The 17,533-nt window shown below is 46.4% G+C and overlaps 1 protein-coding gene across 4 annotated transcripts in view; it reads right to left on the bottom strand.

Moving 5' to 3' along the window:
- ZNRF1 (zinc and ring finger 1) overlaps positions 1 to 3,792 on the bottom strand; it is a 91,431-nt gene extending 87,639 nt beyond the window's left edge. For all 4 annotated transcript variants that reach the window (XM_081508661.1, XM_081508658.1, XM_081508659.1 and 1 more), the window contains exon 1: positions 2,844 to 3,792. In XM_081508661.1, coding sequence (XP_081364787.1) covers positions 2,844 to 3,267 — 424 coding nt within the window. In that variant the 5' untranslated portion in view covers positions 3,268 to 3,792. The remainder of the gene's footprint in view (positions 1 to 2,843) is intronic.
- Positions 3,793 to 17,533: the final 13,741 nt, after the last annotated feature.

Here is a 17,533-nt window from a genome sequence, read left to right on the forward strand (position 1 = left end):
AAGAGGCACAGTCTTGCTCTCATGGAGTAAAAATTCAGTCGAAGTAAACAGAAAGAGTAAATGGATAAACAAAGTGTGTTAAGTGCTATTAAGGTAACAGGTGAGTGATGGGAGAGACTGACAGGAGGGAGGCAATTTTTAAGAATGGTCCCTGAGGAGAAATTTAAGTTAAGCCTAAACGGATTATAAAAGGTTATCCATGTATGGAATGGAAGGAAAAGCATTCCTGGCAAAGGGAACAGAATGTGCAAGGTAGAGTCACAACCCTGGCGAAGGCAAATGTGACTGCTGTGTATCCTCACAGGATTTGGGGAACAACCTTTACAGGCTGTATTTGTATTTTAAAAATAACAAAGATACAACTCAAAAGCAGTGAGGTGTCTCGTCCAAGGTCACAGCTCCTGGGACCCTAGGACTCTGCCCCTTGACACAACGTCAGCTCATTCCTTTAGAGGAAGCCTCGTGCTCACTGAACTCCCCTACTTACTCGACAGACAACTGTTTTCTGTGCGCATGAAGAGATCCAAAAGCACCTTGGAAACACAAACGACGACATCACAACAACTTCCAGACACCTAGTCAACCGTGCCGTGAAATCCTTACTCCTCTGCTCTTTAGACACAAGAGTGAAAATTGCTGGGACCCACGATGGAAACAAGTTTCTCGTCTTAACAGCAAGCAAGCGATGAACAAGAGAGGAAAGGGATGTCCTGGAAGGAAAAGCCTGTGGCCTGTTCCAGAAGGCCAGAGAGAACCACCCCTGCAGAAGAGCGGAAGCATCAAAGTTCCTCTCAAATGAGCTGCACAGGAAAAACTAATTATTTCACTTGAATAAAACAACAAATCCCTAAGGCAGTGGTTCTCAATCAGGTGACACCCGGCCCCAACCAACAGCGCTCTGAAATTTGTGGGGGCACTGAATGGGCAGAGCCAGGTACGTTCAATGCCCTGCCAAAGGCCAGGATGGCCCTATGATGACCATATTACCCGAAATATTAACAGCAGCCCCCCCCACACACACTTTAATGTCAATCCCTCAAGGGATTAATATGCTGCAACTTTTCCTGTAGTCTCTGGTTCAGCAGCTCTTCCTAACCTCTAGCTGGAAAAAGAAAAAAAAAAAATAAGGTTTTACAGCTGAGGAGTCTGAATTTTAGAATCCAAATGCAAGCTCATAACTCCAGCATGGAACTTGGTGGCGGAATAAGGAAAAAGAACTTTCTAGTAAAAGACAGACAAGAAATTTGAGCGGAAAAAGGGAACTCCTACTCTTAAGATTACATTCCTGCAACACACAAAATTGTACCTGTGACTTTTGAGAACTGCCTTATAGTGCTTTTCTGTTTAAACTCAGACACTGATGACAGTTCTCTTAAAAACTTAACTACAATCACCTTAAAAATACACCTGACCCTTTCTGGACCAAATTTTATAAGGAAGATTACTAAATTCAAGATGTCTAAAGCTGATCAAATGATGTCTAAAAGTGCCAGAAGTAATCACGCCCTAATCTCTTCAGGGCAGAGTCCATGATATCTAGAAGTCTGTTCAGGGATAAAAATTCCATCCTATCAATTAAAAGCCACTTTCAAGGATTATCCTAAATTAGTCACTATTCCTCCCTAAAAATTATTTCACAATCAGTTTAAAGAATTGAAAAAAAAATAACATTTCCAGAAATAGAGATCCAGAGATCCAAAGTGTCTCCCCTATTTCACAAGAGCAAGCAGTGATCCAACAGATAAATCCTCCATAGAGCAATCTTTCTTCTACACAGTACCTAGATTTTCTGAAGTCGCCCAAAAGAGTCTGAATATGCTGACTTCTTCACTCCAACTTACCAATTAGTAAATAGCGGCCCCACACCCCTTCTGACCAATTTGCTAGAGGCCTAACCTGGTTTCTCAGGTTAGCTAAGCAGACAGACCTGTTTTCCTCAGAAGCTCCTGCCAGTGTCTTTTCTGCCCTGCCAGAGTCTAGGAAATCCTCCGCTAGCTTTTTGCTGACCTGTCACCAGAAGTTCACAAAATGAATCCATCCAGGTCCTTTGACTCCTCATTTCCCCCTGACATGTGCCAACAGCCGGGCAATAAAACTGCCATGTCTTGGTCACCAAAGATGCAGAATACCCAAGCACTTTAGCATGGAGGAGAAGAAAAAAGATGGAGGGATCCAAGAGTCCCTAAGCCAAGGCTGCTACTGCATGCAACACGGGTAACCAGAGCCCTGGTCCCGCAAAGCCTCCCAGGGAGACTCCCTGGCTGGGCCCTCCGACCAGTAGGCCACACCTGTCTATGGCAGCAGCCTGGCGGCTGCTCCATTTTAAACAATTCAAACAGATTTCCAGCACAGCCTCAAAACCGGGCACCCACTTCTCCAGCAAGAGCAAGTGCCCTCATCCAAACCCCACTTGGCCCCAATCTTCTTTTCTCATCCTTTTGTCTGAGACACTGCTCGGTCAAATTGGATCCTTCTGTGTTACCGGTGAACCCAGCACAATGCAGCAGCAACAGAAAGGAAACACGGAGGCCGACTTGCTACAAGCCAGACTTCTATGAGGACGGGGAGGCCAATGAATGAGACTTCAACAGGCATCCACAAGTGAACCAACGCCTTAAGTCCTCACACACCTGGCTCTCCTCGGCCTCTCAGAAAGCCTTATTTCTAGAGGGTGGGTATTCCATTCATCCCTTGGCTTCGGGAACGAAGGGGACGGCAGCCAGATCCAGGTCGCGCACTCTACCTCCAGTCCTTTTGCGTGCACGCGTGCGAAGGTGCGGGGCACCTCGGCGCGCCCTCCCTGGCACCCCACCCTCCGAGGCCTCCGGCGCCCGCGGACTCACCACTGTGCGAGCTGAACCACCGGGGTGCGATGTGCAGAGGTAGAGCATCCGCCAGCGAGGCTCGGGAGCCCAGGTACAGCATCCCGTCTCTATGGTGACCGCCACCCGTCTCCTGGTAACCATTGCCGTGGGCATAGGTGGAGTCGGACGCCGACCCTCCGCTGCCTGGCGCCCTCTCGGCGTCGCCGGCCCCCCGGGAGGCAGAGGTGTAGAGGCCAAAGGGCACCCCGCCGGCTGTACTGGGGTCCATACCCATGCCCGCCACGGAGCTGACCGAGCGGCTGCGGAGCCCCATGGCCCCGCCGCCCGCCCGGTAGTGCCCGAAGTGGGGCGCCCCTCCCGGCGGGGGCACAGCGCTGTCGTCGGTGGAGACCCCCGGGAAGGGGCCGCGCGAGCGGGCCGCCGTGCTCTGCTTGCCGCCCATGCTCGCCTGGGCCCCGGCGGGGCGGGAGCCTGCAGGCCGAGACCCTCCCCTGTCCTCAGCGGCGGGGGCAGGGCTGGGCGGGCATACGGGGGGGCGCAGAAAGGAGACCGGAGGGGAAGGGGAAAAAGAAAAAAGAGAGGACCCGGGCGGGACCTAGACTACGGGCTGCAGGCGTCCCGAGCCCGGCGCATGTTTCCCCTCACTGTCCGGAGAGGCGCGGCGCGCGGGCTCGGCGCGCCCCAGGCCGCCCCCGGGCTCCCGAGGGCCGGGGCGCCGCGGGGAGGAGGCCGCCCGCCCGGCAGCGGCCGCCGGAGGAGGAGGGCGGGGGAGCCGGCGCGTGCCGCCTCAGGACGCCGCGGCCGGGACGGCGGCCCGGACCCCCCGAGGCCCGGGCGGGCTGCGGCGCCGGCGGCCCGCGGAGCTCGCGAAGCCGCGCTCGCGTCGCGCTCTCGGCCCTGCCGCGCCGGCCCTGCCGGCCGCGCCGCTCGCTACCGGGCTGCGCTCGCCGGCGCTCCTCGCCGCCGCGGAGACAATGGAGGGCGGCAGCGCGCAGGCGCGGCGGCGCCCCCGCCCCCCGCCCCCCGCGTTAACCCCTTCGCGGCCCGCGCGGCGCCGGCGGGGACGTGGGGCGGGGACGCCTAGACCGCCCCGCCCGCCCCGCCCGCCCCGCCCGCCCCGCCCGGCCCGGCCCGGCCCGGCCCGACTGCCTTGGAGCCGGAGTGGCCCGAGCCGCGGGGGCTCAGGGCCGGAGACGACGCTGCACCTTTAAGCCCCCCGAGAGCAGCTAGTCATTCAGGGGGAATCCCTCTGTGGGCGGAGGGGCGGCGGTGGTCGGAGGGGTGGGAAGAAAACCCGGGGAAGAAGAGAAAGGACTCCAGACGCCTACCTAGCCCTGAGGGTCACTGGTCAAGCTCCCCTCCCGGCACGAATTTGCCCCCGCAGCACCCTCTGGTGGACGTGCTGTCCGTTCTATCTGAGGTTCAACATCCTGGAACCCCCAACACCAGGAAGCTTAGCATTTTGGGACTTGATAGTTTTTCCGGGATTAAACAGGGCTCGGGGGGGTGGGGGTGGGGGGTACTTGTGATTCCAGATTTTGCTGCCAATAGATCAGAACTTCCTATTCTGGACTTAAGCAAATGGGCAGATCCTTAGATAAAATGCGATTCTGAAAATCATCAGGTGTATGATAAAAAACAAAAAAATAACAGATGTGGAAATCTAATAATGCAGCTAGAACTAGTGATTTTAGAAACTCCCTGGTTCAAGGAAGGACTCCTGTTTTGTTTACCGTTTATCCAGGTATGCATCCCAGGGACTGGGACACAGCAGGTACTCAATATTTGCTCACCGAGTCTGCGTTTTGCAATGTCTCCCTCACATACTCAAATTCAGTCACTCATTCATTCTTTCGTTCATTCATTTGTTCAACAGCTGAGTGCTGGCTAGCACTATCACTCAGTCCCTGGTCTAACTGACTTCCTTGTTCTAAATGTCAGATACTTCCAAATCAAGGAGCCAAAACAGGATGTAAAGAAATATTAAAACTAAAAAAAGAAAGGTTGACCTGTCATAGGTATTGCTTGTCCCAGTGTGACCAACTTGGAAAGAATAGGAGGCTTTTGCAAGCAGCAAAAAGCCCTGCAGAAGGAAGCTGAGATTTCTGTATGAGAAATGATGGAGGACAAAACAGACTATTTTAATACCCAAAAAGTTATCTGTAACTTTGCAAGAGTCGGACACAACTTAGCAAGTGAGAGAGAGAGAAGTTTCCAAATGGGGAATTTGTATACAGCTAACATCCAAATCAACGATTTGAGGAAAAACAAAAAAAGATTAAATTTAACCCAATTTCCTCCCTGAAAAAAGAAGAAGGGTAGTTCAGCACTGTGCAGAAAAGAGGATACCCTCAACAGATCTCTACTGAGGAGATAAATATATAATCCCTAAGTATTGTAGCCATCTAACTAGCTTTTGATATACCTATTCATTCAAAACTTTTTTTTTATGTTGAACAAAATATGAACCTTTTTTTTTTTTTGGCTGCACTGCGAGGCTTGTGGAATCTTAGTTCCTTGACCAGGAATCCAACCTGGGCTCCCAGCAGTGAAAGCACAGAGACCTAACCACTGAACAGCCAGGGAATTCCCAAAATATGAATTACTAATAAGTGCCAGGCATTGTACTAGGTTCTGGGATATGATTCTGAGCAAGACATATGGAGTCTTGTTCTCATAGGGCTTCAGAAGAAACACTAACCTAAATGTTCATCAACTGGTGAGTGGATAAGGCAAATGTGATATATCCATACAATGGACTGTTATTCAGTCATTAAAAGAATGAAGTGCTGATACCTGCTACCACATGAATGAATCCTGAAAACACTAAATAAAAGAAGTCAGTCACAAAAGACCATATATTTTCTGATTCTTCTTATATGAAATGTCCAGAATAGGCAAATTTATTGACAGAAAGAAAGGTGGAGGGTGGGTGAAGGGAAGGAGCAGAGAATGGAGAATGACTGCTACTGGGTTTCTTTTTGGGGTGATGAAAATGTTCTGGAATTAGATAATGGTGATGGTTGTATAACTTTGTGCATATACAAAAACAAGCACTGAATTATACACTTAAAAGAGTAAATTTGACAATATGTGAATTACAGTGCAATAACACACACACACACATATATATGAGGTATCAACGCAGGCAGGGACACTCCAGTGTGGTAGATAAGCCTAAAACAGTGCCTGGCAAGCAAGCAACACTCAATATATGTTTATGAAATGAATGAATAAGTGCTATGAGAATTCAAGACCATGTGCTGATGGAAGGAGACAGGCACAGACATAGTGATTCTAAGCCAAGACCTAAAAGATGAGTTAGAGATTAGCCAGAGAAAGCAGGGTGGGGGTGAGGAATTAGTTGTGTTTCAGGAAGAGAAGAAGGTTCCAAGCAAAGGGAAAAGCATGTTCAAAGGAACTGAAAGATGCAATTGAGCTGCAAAGAGAGGAAGTGGGAACCAGAGATGAAGCTGGTCCTCAGAGCTGACAAGAGGGTCCAGGGTAGCCATAAACTGTATCCTGAGGGGATGGGAAGCTATGGAAAGGTTTATCAACATCATTATTATTAAAAATAGTAATGATTAATAAGGCCAAATGATTCATGAGCCCTGAAGATGCTGTTGCTGCTGCTGTTTAGTCACTTAGTCATGTCCGACTCTTTGCAACCCCATGGACTGCAGCCCGCCAGGGTCCTTTGCCCGTGGGATTTTCCAGACAAGAATACTGCAGTGGGCTGCCATTTCCTTCTCTAGGAGATCTTCCTGACCCAGGGATTGAACCCATGTCTCCTGCATTGGCAGGCAGATTCTTTACTGGTGAGCCACCGGGGAAGCCTCAAGCACTGAAGATACCAACTTGAAAAATTAAGAAACTTATCTTCTCCGTAAAGTTGTCTATATTTTTCTTAGCTTACATATTCATAAAGATATGAATGGAAGACTGGATAGAAACATGAAACAACATAATGTAATCCTCTGGGGGGTGGGAAGTAGGAACTGGAGAGCTGGGGTGATGGATGGGAAGCGTTTCATTTCATTATATACTTTTTTGTATTTTAGTGTTTGAACAGAGAGCCTAGATAAAGAGAGGGGTATATGGAAAGTGTAAACTACTGGAAGAAACAAAGCTGGATTTCTAAGCTTTACAGTGAACATGCTCATTAAGGCCTCTTTGGATGACAATTTCATTTTTTCTCTATGCTTCCCAATGGGGTGAAAAAGATTAGATCTGCTTAATAACTGTATTTCTTTTTGTATATTAATAATTTGCCCTGAGGAATATATTCCAGTCTACTGGTTGTCCTGTCTCTCTCACATCTGGCGCCACTGAATGGCTGAGAGTTTAATCTGCAAAGGTGAAGCCCCTGCTTTCTGCAATGTGATGACACTGAGCTTAAGTGGCCTGTGGGACCTTGAATGGCAGTCTTTCTCAGGCAATGTCCTTGTTATCTCCTTGCACAGTTATTCAGATGACAAATTTCCCCCTGAAATAAAAATATTAAGATATAGAGCAAGGAAAGTTCTTCATTCAGTAGCTTGATTCTATCTGTTATATCTTAGAGAGAGTGACTCATGCCATAGCAACAGGCATCCACCAAAACCTGCAACCTCAGATTAGTTTCATTTTGTCATTTGTTGCATCAAGAATCCAGTATGTGTTTTGCTCCAAGTCTCTCCTGTGGGTTCTTGGTTTAAAGTTAACAGATCTGGGGAGAGGTGGCAAGTCATTCTGGACACACTTGATGCAAGGCTATCATATGCAAAAATGGCCCCAGCTAGATGAGAACCCTCTATTTTATTTTTTATCTTCACGCTCTCACTGACCCTAGGGGAACTGTTTCCTGGCTCTCTGCCAGCTGTAAACCAGGATTAATAAATCACTGGCCCACCAACCGGAATAGTCAGGAGAAAGAGCTGACAAAATCAGCATTGCCTGTAATCAATATTTTATAATAACTATAAATGGAGTATAATCTTTAAAAATTGTGAATCACTATGCTGTACACCTAAAACTTTTATAATATTGTAATCAACTATATCTCAATTTTTTTTTTTTACAAATCAGCTTTGCCAAAGCCATTTGCCTTTGCAATGTGAGTGTGTGACAGTGACGCAAAACCCCAGTTTGGAACATCACCTGGAAGAATGTAAGTCTGGGACTTGAAGGGTTCAGAAAATGAAGGAAAAGGCTTGTTAGGGCCCACTCCTGGGAAGTAGCCAGGCTGTGGATGACCTCCCACAGCTTCTGCTGCTGCTGCTGCTGCTAAGTCACTTCAGTCATGTCCGACTCTGTGTGACCCCATAGACGGCAGCCCACCAGGCTCCCCTGTCCCTGGGATTCTCCAGGCAAGAACACTGGAGTGGGTTACCATTTCCTTCTCCAATGCATGAAAGTGAAAGTGAAGTCGCTCAGTCGTGTCCGACCCATAGTGACCCCATGGACTGCAGCCTACCAGGCTCCTCCGTCCATTGGATTTTCCAGGCAAGAGTACTGGAGTGGGATGCCATTGCCTTCTCCGCCCATGGCTTCTAGGAGTTGACAAGTGTCTCCAAGTAAGAAAGGTCCTCTCAGCCCTCTCATAGCTCTTGGTTTTGTTTTGTTTGTTTGTTTCTTTGTTTGTTATTGGCGTTGTTTGTTTTATTTTGTTGGGGTTTTTTTTGGCCACACCCTGCAGCATGCAGGATCTTAGTTCCCCAACCAGGAATGGAACCAACATCCCTTGCAGTGGAAGCCTGGAGACCTAACCACTGGACTGCCAGTTAAGTCCCCTCTCATAGCTCTTTAGTTTTTGAATCATTTTACTTGAAAAGAGAAAACGTAAAGAGAGAAAACCAGGCTAATGATCAACCAAATGTATGTAGCAAGGAGCCAGAGCATGTGGGCACATCCACAGATATTTGTTGATTGATGAAGAGAGGAAAATTACTGGTAGACTTCAGGGCAGGGTTCCAAGCTTCCCAGATATAGAGAGACTGAGGGGTCAGCTCACTCCACATTCTGCAGAAGAGGAAGCAGGGGACCAGAAAGATAAAGGACTGTGCTCAAACTTGCAAGGCGAGTTGCTGATAAGAGCCAGCCAGAGTCCTGGATTTCAGGGTTGGCCACATCATACCCTGCCTTCCTGTGGCGTGGCTAGCAAGTGACCTTCTGAAAAGACATTGTTTGGTGATAAGGGCCCTGCAGCCTGGTCAGCAAGTTGGGATCTGCCTGACAAGGGACCCCCAATGCTCTTCCATCTCTAACTCAGACTGGACCTTCAAATGCAGATCTCGGGGAAGCACAATAGTGAAAAAGCAAGCAGAGAGCTCTGAACTTCTCTCCAGAGTCCTGACTCTTTCCTGGTGACACCATGGGTGGGAGATGGAAAGAAGGCTTGAGGAGATAGCTAGAAAGGGGCTCATGGGCCCTCTTTAAAAATTCTCCTTGGCCTTGTTCAGGAAAGAAAACGTTGGGAAAACAGAGAGCACCGAGGGCTTGAAACCCAAAGTACTTTCTGTACCTAATACCTATGATAAGCAGATTCTGAGAACTAGACAAAAATAAACTAAAGAGGTGGGAGTTGAGGAGGGTTTCAGAAATGCTTGGGCAGGGGCAGTCTTACTCGTTTTAGTGGGAAAGGAATTAGCAAGTTACATGGAGACAGACAGAGAGGTTTGGAATCCCTTTCTCAATCTGTATCCAAAATAAAACTTCAAAGCCTAAGCAGGTCCCTTCCTAAAGAGCCCTTTTTTGCTTTTCTAGCTGTACTTTTTGTTACATCCTGCCATCTTCCCTAAGTTATAGCTATACCTGACTATTTGCTAACTACTCGTTCAGAGGACATCTACTTCTGCTTCATTGACTATGCTAAAGCCTTTGACTGTGTAGATCACAACAAACTGGAAAATTCTAAAAGAGATGTGAATACCAGACCACCTGACCTGCCTCCTGAGAAATCTGCATGCAGGTCAAGAAACAACGGTTAGAACCAGACAGGGAGCAACAGACTAGTTCCCAATAGGGAAAGGAGTACGTCAAGGCTGTATATTGTCACCCTTCTTACTTAACTTGTATGCTCTGTACATCACGTGAAATGCCCAGCTGGATGAAGCACAAGCTGGAATCAAGATTGCTGGGAGAAATATCAGTAACCTCAGATATGCACATGACACCACCCTTATGGCAGAAAGTGAAAAGGAACTAAAGAGCTTCTTGATGAAAGTGAAACAGGAGACTGATAAAGCTGGCTTAAAACTCAACATTCAAAAAACGAAGATCATGGCATCAATTCATGGCAAACAGAAGCGGAAAAAATGGAAGCAGTGACAGATTTTATTTGTTGGGCTTCAAAATCACTGCAGATGGTGACTGTAGCCATGAAATTAAAAGACACTTGCTCCTTGAAAGAAAAGCTATGACAAACCTAGACAGTATATTAAAAAGTAGAGACATAACTGCTAAAAAGGTCTATATAGTAAAAGCTTTGGTTTTTCCAGCAGTCATGTAATGGGTGTGAAAGTTGGACCATAAAGAAGGCTGAGCATGGAAGAATTGATGCTTTTGAACTGTGGTGTTGGAGAAGACTTTTGAGAGTCCCTTGGACAGCAAGGAGATCAAACCAGTCAATCCGAAAGGAAATCAGCCTCTTTAGTTCCTCTTCACTTTCTGCCATAAGGGTGGTATCATCTGCATATCTGAGGTTACTGATATTTCTCCCAGCAATCTTGATTCCAGCTTGTGCTTCATCCAGCTGGGCATTTCACGTGATGTACAGAGCATACAAGTTAAGTAAGAAGGGTGACAATATACAGCCTTGACGTACTCCTTTCCCTATTGGGAACCAGTCTGGTGTTCCTTGTCTGGTTCTAACCGTTGTTTCTTGACCTGCATGCAGATTGCTCAGGAGGCAGGTCAGGTGGTCTGATATTCATTGGAAGTATTGATGCTGAAACTGAAGCTTCAATATTTCAGCCACCTGATGGGAAGAGCCGACTCATTAGAAAAGACACTAATGCTGGGAAAGATTGAAGGCAGGAGGAGAAGGGGACAACAAAGGGTGAGATGGTTGTGTAACAGGAGGGAAAGGGGCAAGGCAGGACTTCCGAAAGGATGACATAGCCTAAGGACACAACATAAACCAATTAGAATCAAATGGTACCAAGATGGCAGACAAGACTAGACCTTAATTCTCAATAAACAAGTGAAATGACACACCCAGAGGTGCCATGACAGTTCCATGGCACTGTTAAAAGACCAAGGAGTGGGCAGTGGCCCAAATCCAGGAAATCTCCATTTCAGTCAGTTCAATCGGTCAGTCCTGTCCAACTCTTTGTGACCCCATGGACCATGCCAGGCTTCCCTGTCCATCACCAACTCCCAGAGCCCACTCAAACTCATGTCCATTATGTCAGTGATGCTACCCAACCATCTCATCCTCTGTCTTTTCCTCACGCTTTCAACCTTTCCCAGCATCAGGGTCTTTTCAAATGAGTCGGTTCCTCAGGTGGCCAAAGTACTGGAGTTTCAGCTTCAGCATCAGTCCTTCCAATGAATATTCAGGACTGATTTCCTTTAGGATGGACTGGTTGGATCTCCTTGCAGTCCAAGGGACTCTTAAGAGTCTTCTCCAACACCACAGTTCAAAAACATCAATTCTTCTGCGCTCAGCTTTCTTTATGGTCCAACTCTTAAATCCTACATGACTACTGGAAAAACCATGGCCTTGATTAGATGGACCTTTGTTGGCAAAGTAATGTCTCTGCTTTTTAATACGCTGTCTAGGTTGGTCATAACTTTCCTTCCAAGGAGCAAGTGTCTTTTAATTTCATGGCTGCAATCACCATCTGCAGTGATTTTGGAGCCCCCAAAAATGAAGTTTGTCACTGTTTCCACTGTTTCCCCATCTATTTGCCATGAAGTGCTGGGACTGGATGCCATGATCCTAGTTTTCTGAATGTTGAGTCTTAAGCCAACTTTTTCACTCTCCACTTTCACTTTCATCAAGAGGCTCTTTAGTTCTTTTTCACTTTCTGCCATAAGGGTCGTGTCATCTGCTGGTAGTTTGAACATTCTTTGGCATTGCCTTTCTTTGGAAATCTCCTCCCCTTCCCCAAAATAGTTGGAGCAATCCTCCCACTCTTTAGCATATGAAATTACCCAGCCTATAAGAACTAACCACACCAAATTTCACAGCCACTTTCGCCCTCTGTGATGGCCTACACTCTGTGGAGTGTGCTTCTCTCTGTATCTGAATAAATCCACTTCTGACCTATCACTCTGTCTCGCATTGAATTTTTTCTGTGATGAGACATCAAGAACCTGAGCTTCATTAGGTCCTGAAACCAGGTACTGTGGGTTTTGGTTGGGTTTGAGTCCCAGCCACGTGGGTTTAAGTCCCATACTGGGTTTGGGCTGGTTTCGAGTCCCAGCCATGTGGGCTCCAGTACCAATCTGAGGTAAAGGGTTTCAGCTGATGACCCAGATGGGGCAGTGATAAGGTAAGAAAAGGTTTAGAGTCAGGACTTGGTCCTAAGAGGTCCCTGGGACACTGTGAGCCAGGTATACTGAGGAAGACACTCTGCTGTTGTCTGCCTATTTGTGACTGGCAGGTCAATCCTGTGTGCTTATACATGTCCAAAAGCAGGTCCAAGACAGAATTATATCTTTGACTCTGAGGTTTTTCTCCTACATTTTTTTCTTCCTACTCATTTCTGCTCTGTTTCTTCTGTTAACCCCAGAAGATTGCTTTTATTCCCTCCCTCTAACCCTTACAAGTGTTGACCCTTCATTCCCAACTTAGAAACAACCTCCAGCTCATCGTCAACACCTTTGGGGAAGTCTTCGTGCCGTTTCTTTGTGACAACTTTTGGGCGCTAACAACCGGTTGGGAGACTCCCTTGGAAGGAAGGGACAGCATCTAAAATCCTAAGTGCAAATCTTGACCAAATTGTGTGGTGGATTCTGACTTAAGGGTAAAATTTTGAATAGAATAGGAGTTAGAGACATGATCTCTGGTTTGGGTCTGAAGTGGGTCAGGAGGCATCAGTCCCAACCAATACTCCCCTGGGTCTTATCCTCCAAGATTGGGAAAGATTTGAACGACTGGGATTAAAACCAAAGAAACTTGTTAGGCTTTGTAATCACAACTGGCCACAATATGAGCTAGGAAGCCAAGAAAATTGGCCATTAAGTGGGTCCCAGTGTTATGATACTATATTGCAGCTAGATTTATATAGTAGAAGGAAATTTAAATGGAGTGAGCTTCCCATGTGTTCAAATTTTCATGGCCTTGTATTTAGACAATGACACCCACAAAGGATTTAAGGTGTGAGTAGTTCAGAGGGATAATTCCAGTAAGGACACAAAAGACATTTTAACTGATCTACCCTATAAGTAAGTAAGTAAGTAAGTAAGTATTAGTCGCTCAGTCATGCCTGACTCTTTGCGACCCCATGGACTGCAGTCCACCAGGCTCCTCTGTCCATGAGATTTTCCAGGCAAGGATACTGGAGTGGGTTGCCATTTCCTTCTCCAGGGGATCTTCCCAACCCAGAGATCGAACCCGGGTCTCCTGCACTGCAGGCAGATTCTTTACTGACTGAGCTACAAGGGAAGCCCTGATCTACCCTATGGGGCCATCCAAAGGTTAAATCCTCTGCAAGGAGGAGCCAGAGCTGCTCTTGACCTACTGGGAGGAAACATTGACTCAGGGGAAGACACATCTAGGGATGAAAAGAGGCCCCACCCATATTCAGGAACCCCTTCTTTGTACCTTGAGTTACCCAAGGTGCCCATCCTTAGCTCAGCTAGCACAGTCGATGATACAGGTTACCAACCAACTGCCCCTACAGTTTTGCCTCTGAGAGAAGTTCCTGATGGAAATTGAGGAACACTAAGAGTCTCTGTACCTTTCTCAATGTCTGATCTAACTTTGGCAGAGAATAAGTTGGGAAGTTTTTTCTGAGGATCCTGAAGGTTCTACAACATAATTTACCTGACTAGTGAGATCTTTTGATCTCATCTGGGAGGACTTACAGATTTTACTATCCATTGCTGCACCTGTCGAGGAAAAGCAGTGCATAATACTAGCAGCCCAAGCCACGCAGTGCACCTTGGCAGGAATGATGCTGTCCCTGAGGCAAATCTGCAATGGAATTACCAGCGGAATTCTATTGATAGAGATAGACAGGATCATATGATTAACTGTTTAATAGAAGGTATGAAGAAACTTACAGTTCAGTTCAGTTCAGTTGCTCTGTCGTTTCCAACTATTTGCAACCCCATGAATCACAGCACGCCAGGCCTCCTTGTCCAACACCAACTCCTGGAGTTTATCCAAACCCATCTCCATTGAGTCGGTGATGCCATCCAACCATCTCATCCTCTGTCGTCCCCTTCTCCTCCTGCCTTCAATCTTTCCCAACATCAGGGTCTTTTCAAATGAATCAGCTCTTTGCATCAGGTGGCTAAAATATTGGAGTTTCAGCTTCAGGATCAGTCCTTCCAATGAACATTCAGGACTGATTTCCTTTAGGATGGTTTGGTTGGATCTCCTTGCAGTCCAAGGGACTCTCGAGAGTCTTCTCCAACACCACAGTTCAAAAGCATCAATTCTTCTGTGCTCAGCTTTCTTTATAGTCCAACTCTCACATCCATACATGACCACTGGAAAAACCATAGCCTTGACTAGACGTACCTTTGTTGGCAAAGTAATGTCTCTTCTTTTTAATATGCTATCTAGGTTGGTCATAACTTTCCTTCCAAGGAGTAAGCATCTTTTAATTTCATGGCTGCAATCACCATCTGCAGTGATTTTGGAGCCCAGAAAAATAGTCAGCCACTGTTTCCACTATTTTCCCAGCTATCTGCCATGATGTGCTGGGACCGGATGCCATGATCTTAGTTTTCTGAATGTTGAGCTTTAAGCCAAATTTTTCATTCTCTACTTTCACTTTCATCAAGAGGCTCTTCGGTTCTTCTTCACTTTCTGCCATAAGAGTGGTGTCATCCGCATATCTGAGATTATTGATATTTCTCCCAGCAATCTTGATTCCAGCTTGTGCTTCCTCCAGCCCAGCATTTCTCATGATGTACTCTGCATAGAAGTTAAATAAGCAGGGTGACAATATACAGCCTTGATATACTCCTTTTCCTAATTGGAACCAGTCTATTGTTCCATGTCCAGTTCTAACTGTTGTTTCCTGACCTGCATACAGGTTTCTCAAGAGGTGGGTCAGGTGTTCTGGTATTCCCATCTCTTTCAGGATTTTCCACAGTTTATTGTGATCCACACAGTCAAAGGCTTTGGCATAGTCAATAAAGCAGAAATAGATGTTTTTCTGGAACTCTCTTGCTTTTTTGATGATGCATCGGATATTGGCAATTTGATCTCTGGTTCCTCTGCGTTTTCTAAAACCAGCGTGAACATCTGCAAGTTCACGGTTCACGTATTGCTGAAGCCTGGCTTGGAGAATTTTAAGCATTACTTTACTAGCGTGTGAGATGAGTGCAATTGTGCGGTAGTTTGAGCATTCTTTGGCATTGCCTTTCTTTGGGATTGGAATGAAAACTGACCTCTTCCAGTCCTGTGGCCACTGCTGAGTTTTCCATATTTGCTGGCATATTGACTGCAGTACTTTCACAGCGTCATCTTTCAGGATTTGAAATAGCTCAACTGGAATTCCATCACCTCCACTAGCTTTGTTTGTAGTGATGCTTCCTAAGGCCCACTTGACTTCACATTCCAGGATGTCTGGCTCTAGGTGAGTGATCACACCATTGTGATTGTCTGGGTCGTGAAGAACTTTTTTGTACAATTCTTCTGTGTATTCTTGCCACCTCTTCTTAAATATCTTCTGCTTCTGTTAGGTCCCTACCATTTCTGTCCTTTATCGAGCCCATCTTTACATGAGATGTTCCCTTGTATCTCTAATTTTCTTGAAGAGATCTCTAGTCTTTCCCATTCTGTTGTTTTCCTCTATTTCTTTGCATTGATCGCTGAGGAAGTCTTTCTTATCTCTCCTTGCTGTTCTTTGGAACTCTGCATTCAGATGGGAATATCTTTCCTTTTCTCCTTTGCTTTTCGCTTCCCTTCTTTTCACAGCTATTTGTAAGGCCTCCTCAGACAGCCATTTTGCCTTTTTGCATTTCTTTTTCTTGGGGATGGTCTTGCTTCCTGTCTCCTTTACAATGTCACAAACCTCCATCCATAGTTCATCAGGTGTTCCATCAGGTCTAGTCCTTTAAATCTATTTCTCACTTCTACTGTATAGTCATAAGGGATTTGATTTATGTCATACCTGAATGTCCTGGTAGTTTTCTCCACTTTCTTCAATTTCAGTCTGAATTTGGCAATAAGGAATTCATGATCTGAGCCACAGTCAGCTCCCGGCCTTGTTTTTACTAACTGTATAGAGCTTCTCGATCTTTGGCTGCAAAGAATATAATCAATCTGATTTCGGTGTTGACCATCTGGTGATGTCCATGTGTAGAGTCTTCTCTTCTGTTGTTGGAAGAGGGTGTTTGCTATGACCAGTGCGTTCTCTTGGCAGAACTCTATTAGCCTTTGCCCTGCTTCATTCTGTACTCCCAAGGCCAAATTTGCCTGTTACTCCAGGTATTTCTTGACTTCCCAGTTTTACATTCCAGTCCCCTATAATGAAAAGGACATCTTTTTTAGGTGTTAGTTCTAAAAGGTCTTGTAGGTCTTCATAGAAGCGTTCAACTTCAGCTTCTTCAGCGTTATTGTTACTGTTCCAGGCATAGACTTGGATTATGGTGAAAAGGTGAAAGACCTCCAACAGGGACAGGATGAAAATCCTACAGTCTTCCAAAGGAGATTAGCGGAGGCTTTTAGGAAGTATACAAATGTGGATTCCTCCTCCCCTGAGGGACTGGCCCTCTTGGCTATGCATTTCATAGTCCAGTCTGCGCCAAACAGAAGGCACAAAATTCAGAGAGCAACTGTTGGCCCTCAGACTCCAATGAACGATTTACTCCAATTGGGTTTTTCGGTTTTCAATAACAGGGATATGGCTGAAAATGCTGAACACACCCAGAAAAATATGCAAGAGACTCAAATAATTGCATGGTTTGTCTGCTCAAAGACCACCATCTAGGAGGCTGCCCCTTCTGGGCCAATCTGGTCCTAGGAGACCACAAGGCCCATGGGTACCCCTGCAAGGCCAGTGTACCCTCTGTAGACAAAAGGCACTGGAGGAAGGACTGCAGTCAAGGTGTCTTTTGCAAGCGTCCAGGGCGCTGGTGTTATAGCCACGCGTTCCGGGAAACAAGCTCACTCAGAAGGACGATGCAGATAGTGAAGTGCAGTTTATTACACCGGCGGGCCCAAGGCAGAGTATCCTCTTAGCCAAGGACCCCGACCAGCATTTGTGAAAATCTTTTATACCCCATGTGTATGTGTCTGAACCCACCACCCAACTTCCTTGTGACTTACATAAACAAAGGAAAGGTAAATACAATCACAATAACTCCATCATTCATGTGTTATGTGTTCAAACAGTCAATAATCAATAAGCCTGAGGTTACAGATAAGAATTTATGACCTGTCCAGAGGGGGTCTTGTCCTTCTATTGTCATTTCCACAGGCACTAAGCACAGAGTTCAGAATCCATTAGAGAGGTGGCCAAGCATAATCAGCACGAACAGGCCTAAGATGGAGTCCAGGCCCTTTGAATTCCTTCTTCATTCCCCCCCTCTTGATGCTC

Source organism: Giraffa tippelskirchi, chromosome 7, assembly GCF_054371585.1.
Source record: "Giraffa tippelskirchi isolate mGirTip1 chromosome 7, T2T-mGirTip1v1.2.pri, whole genome shotgun sequence".
Lineage (NCBI taxonomy): Eukaryota > Metazoa > Chordata > Mammalia > Artiodactyla > Giraffidae > Giraffa > Giraffa tippelskirchi.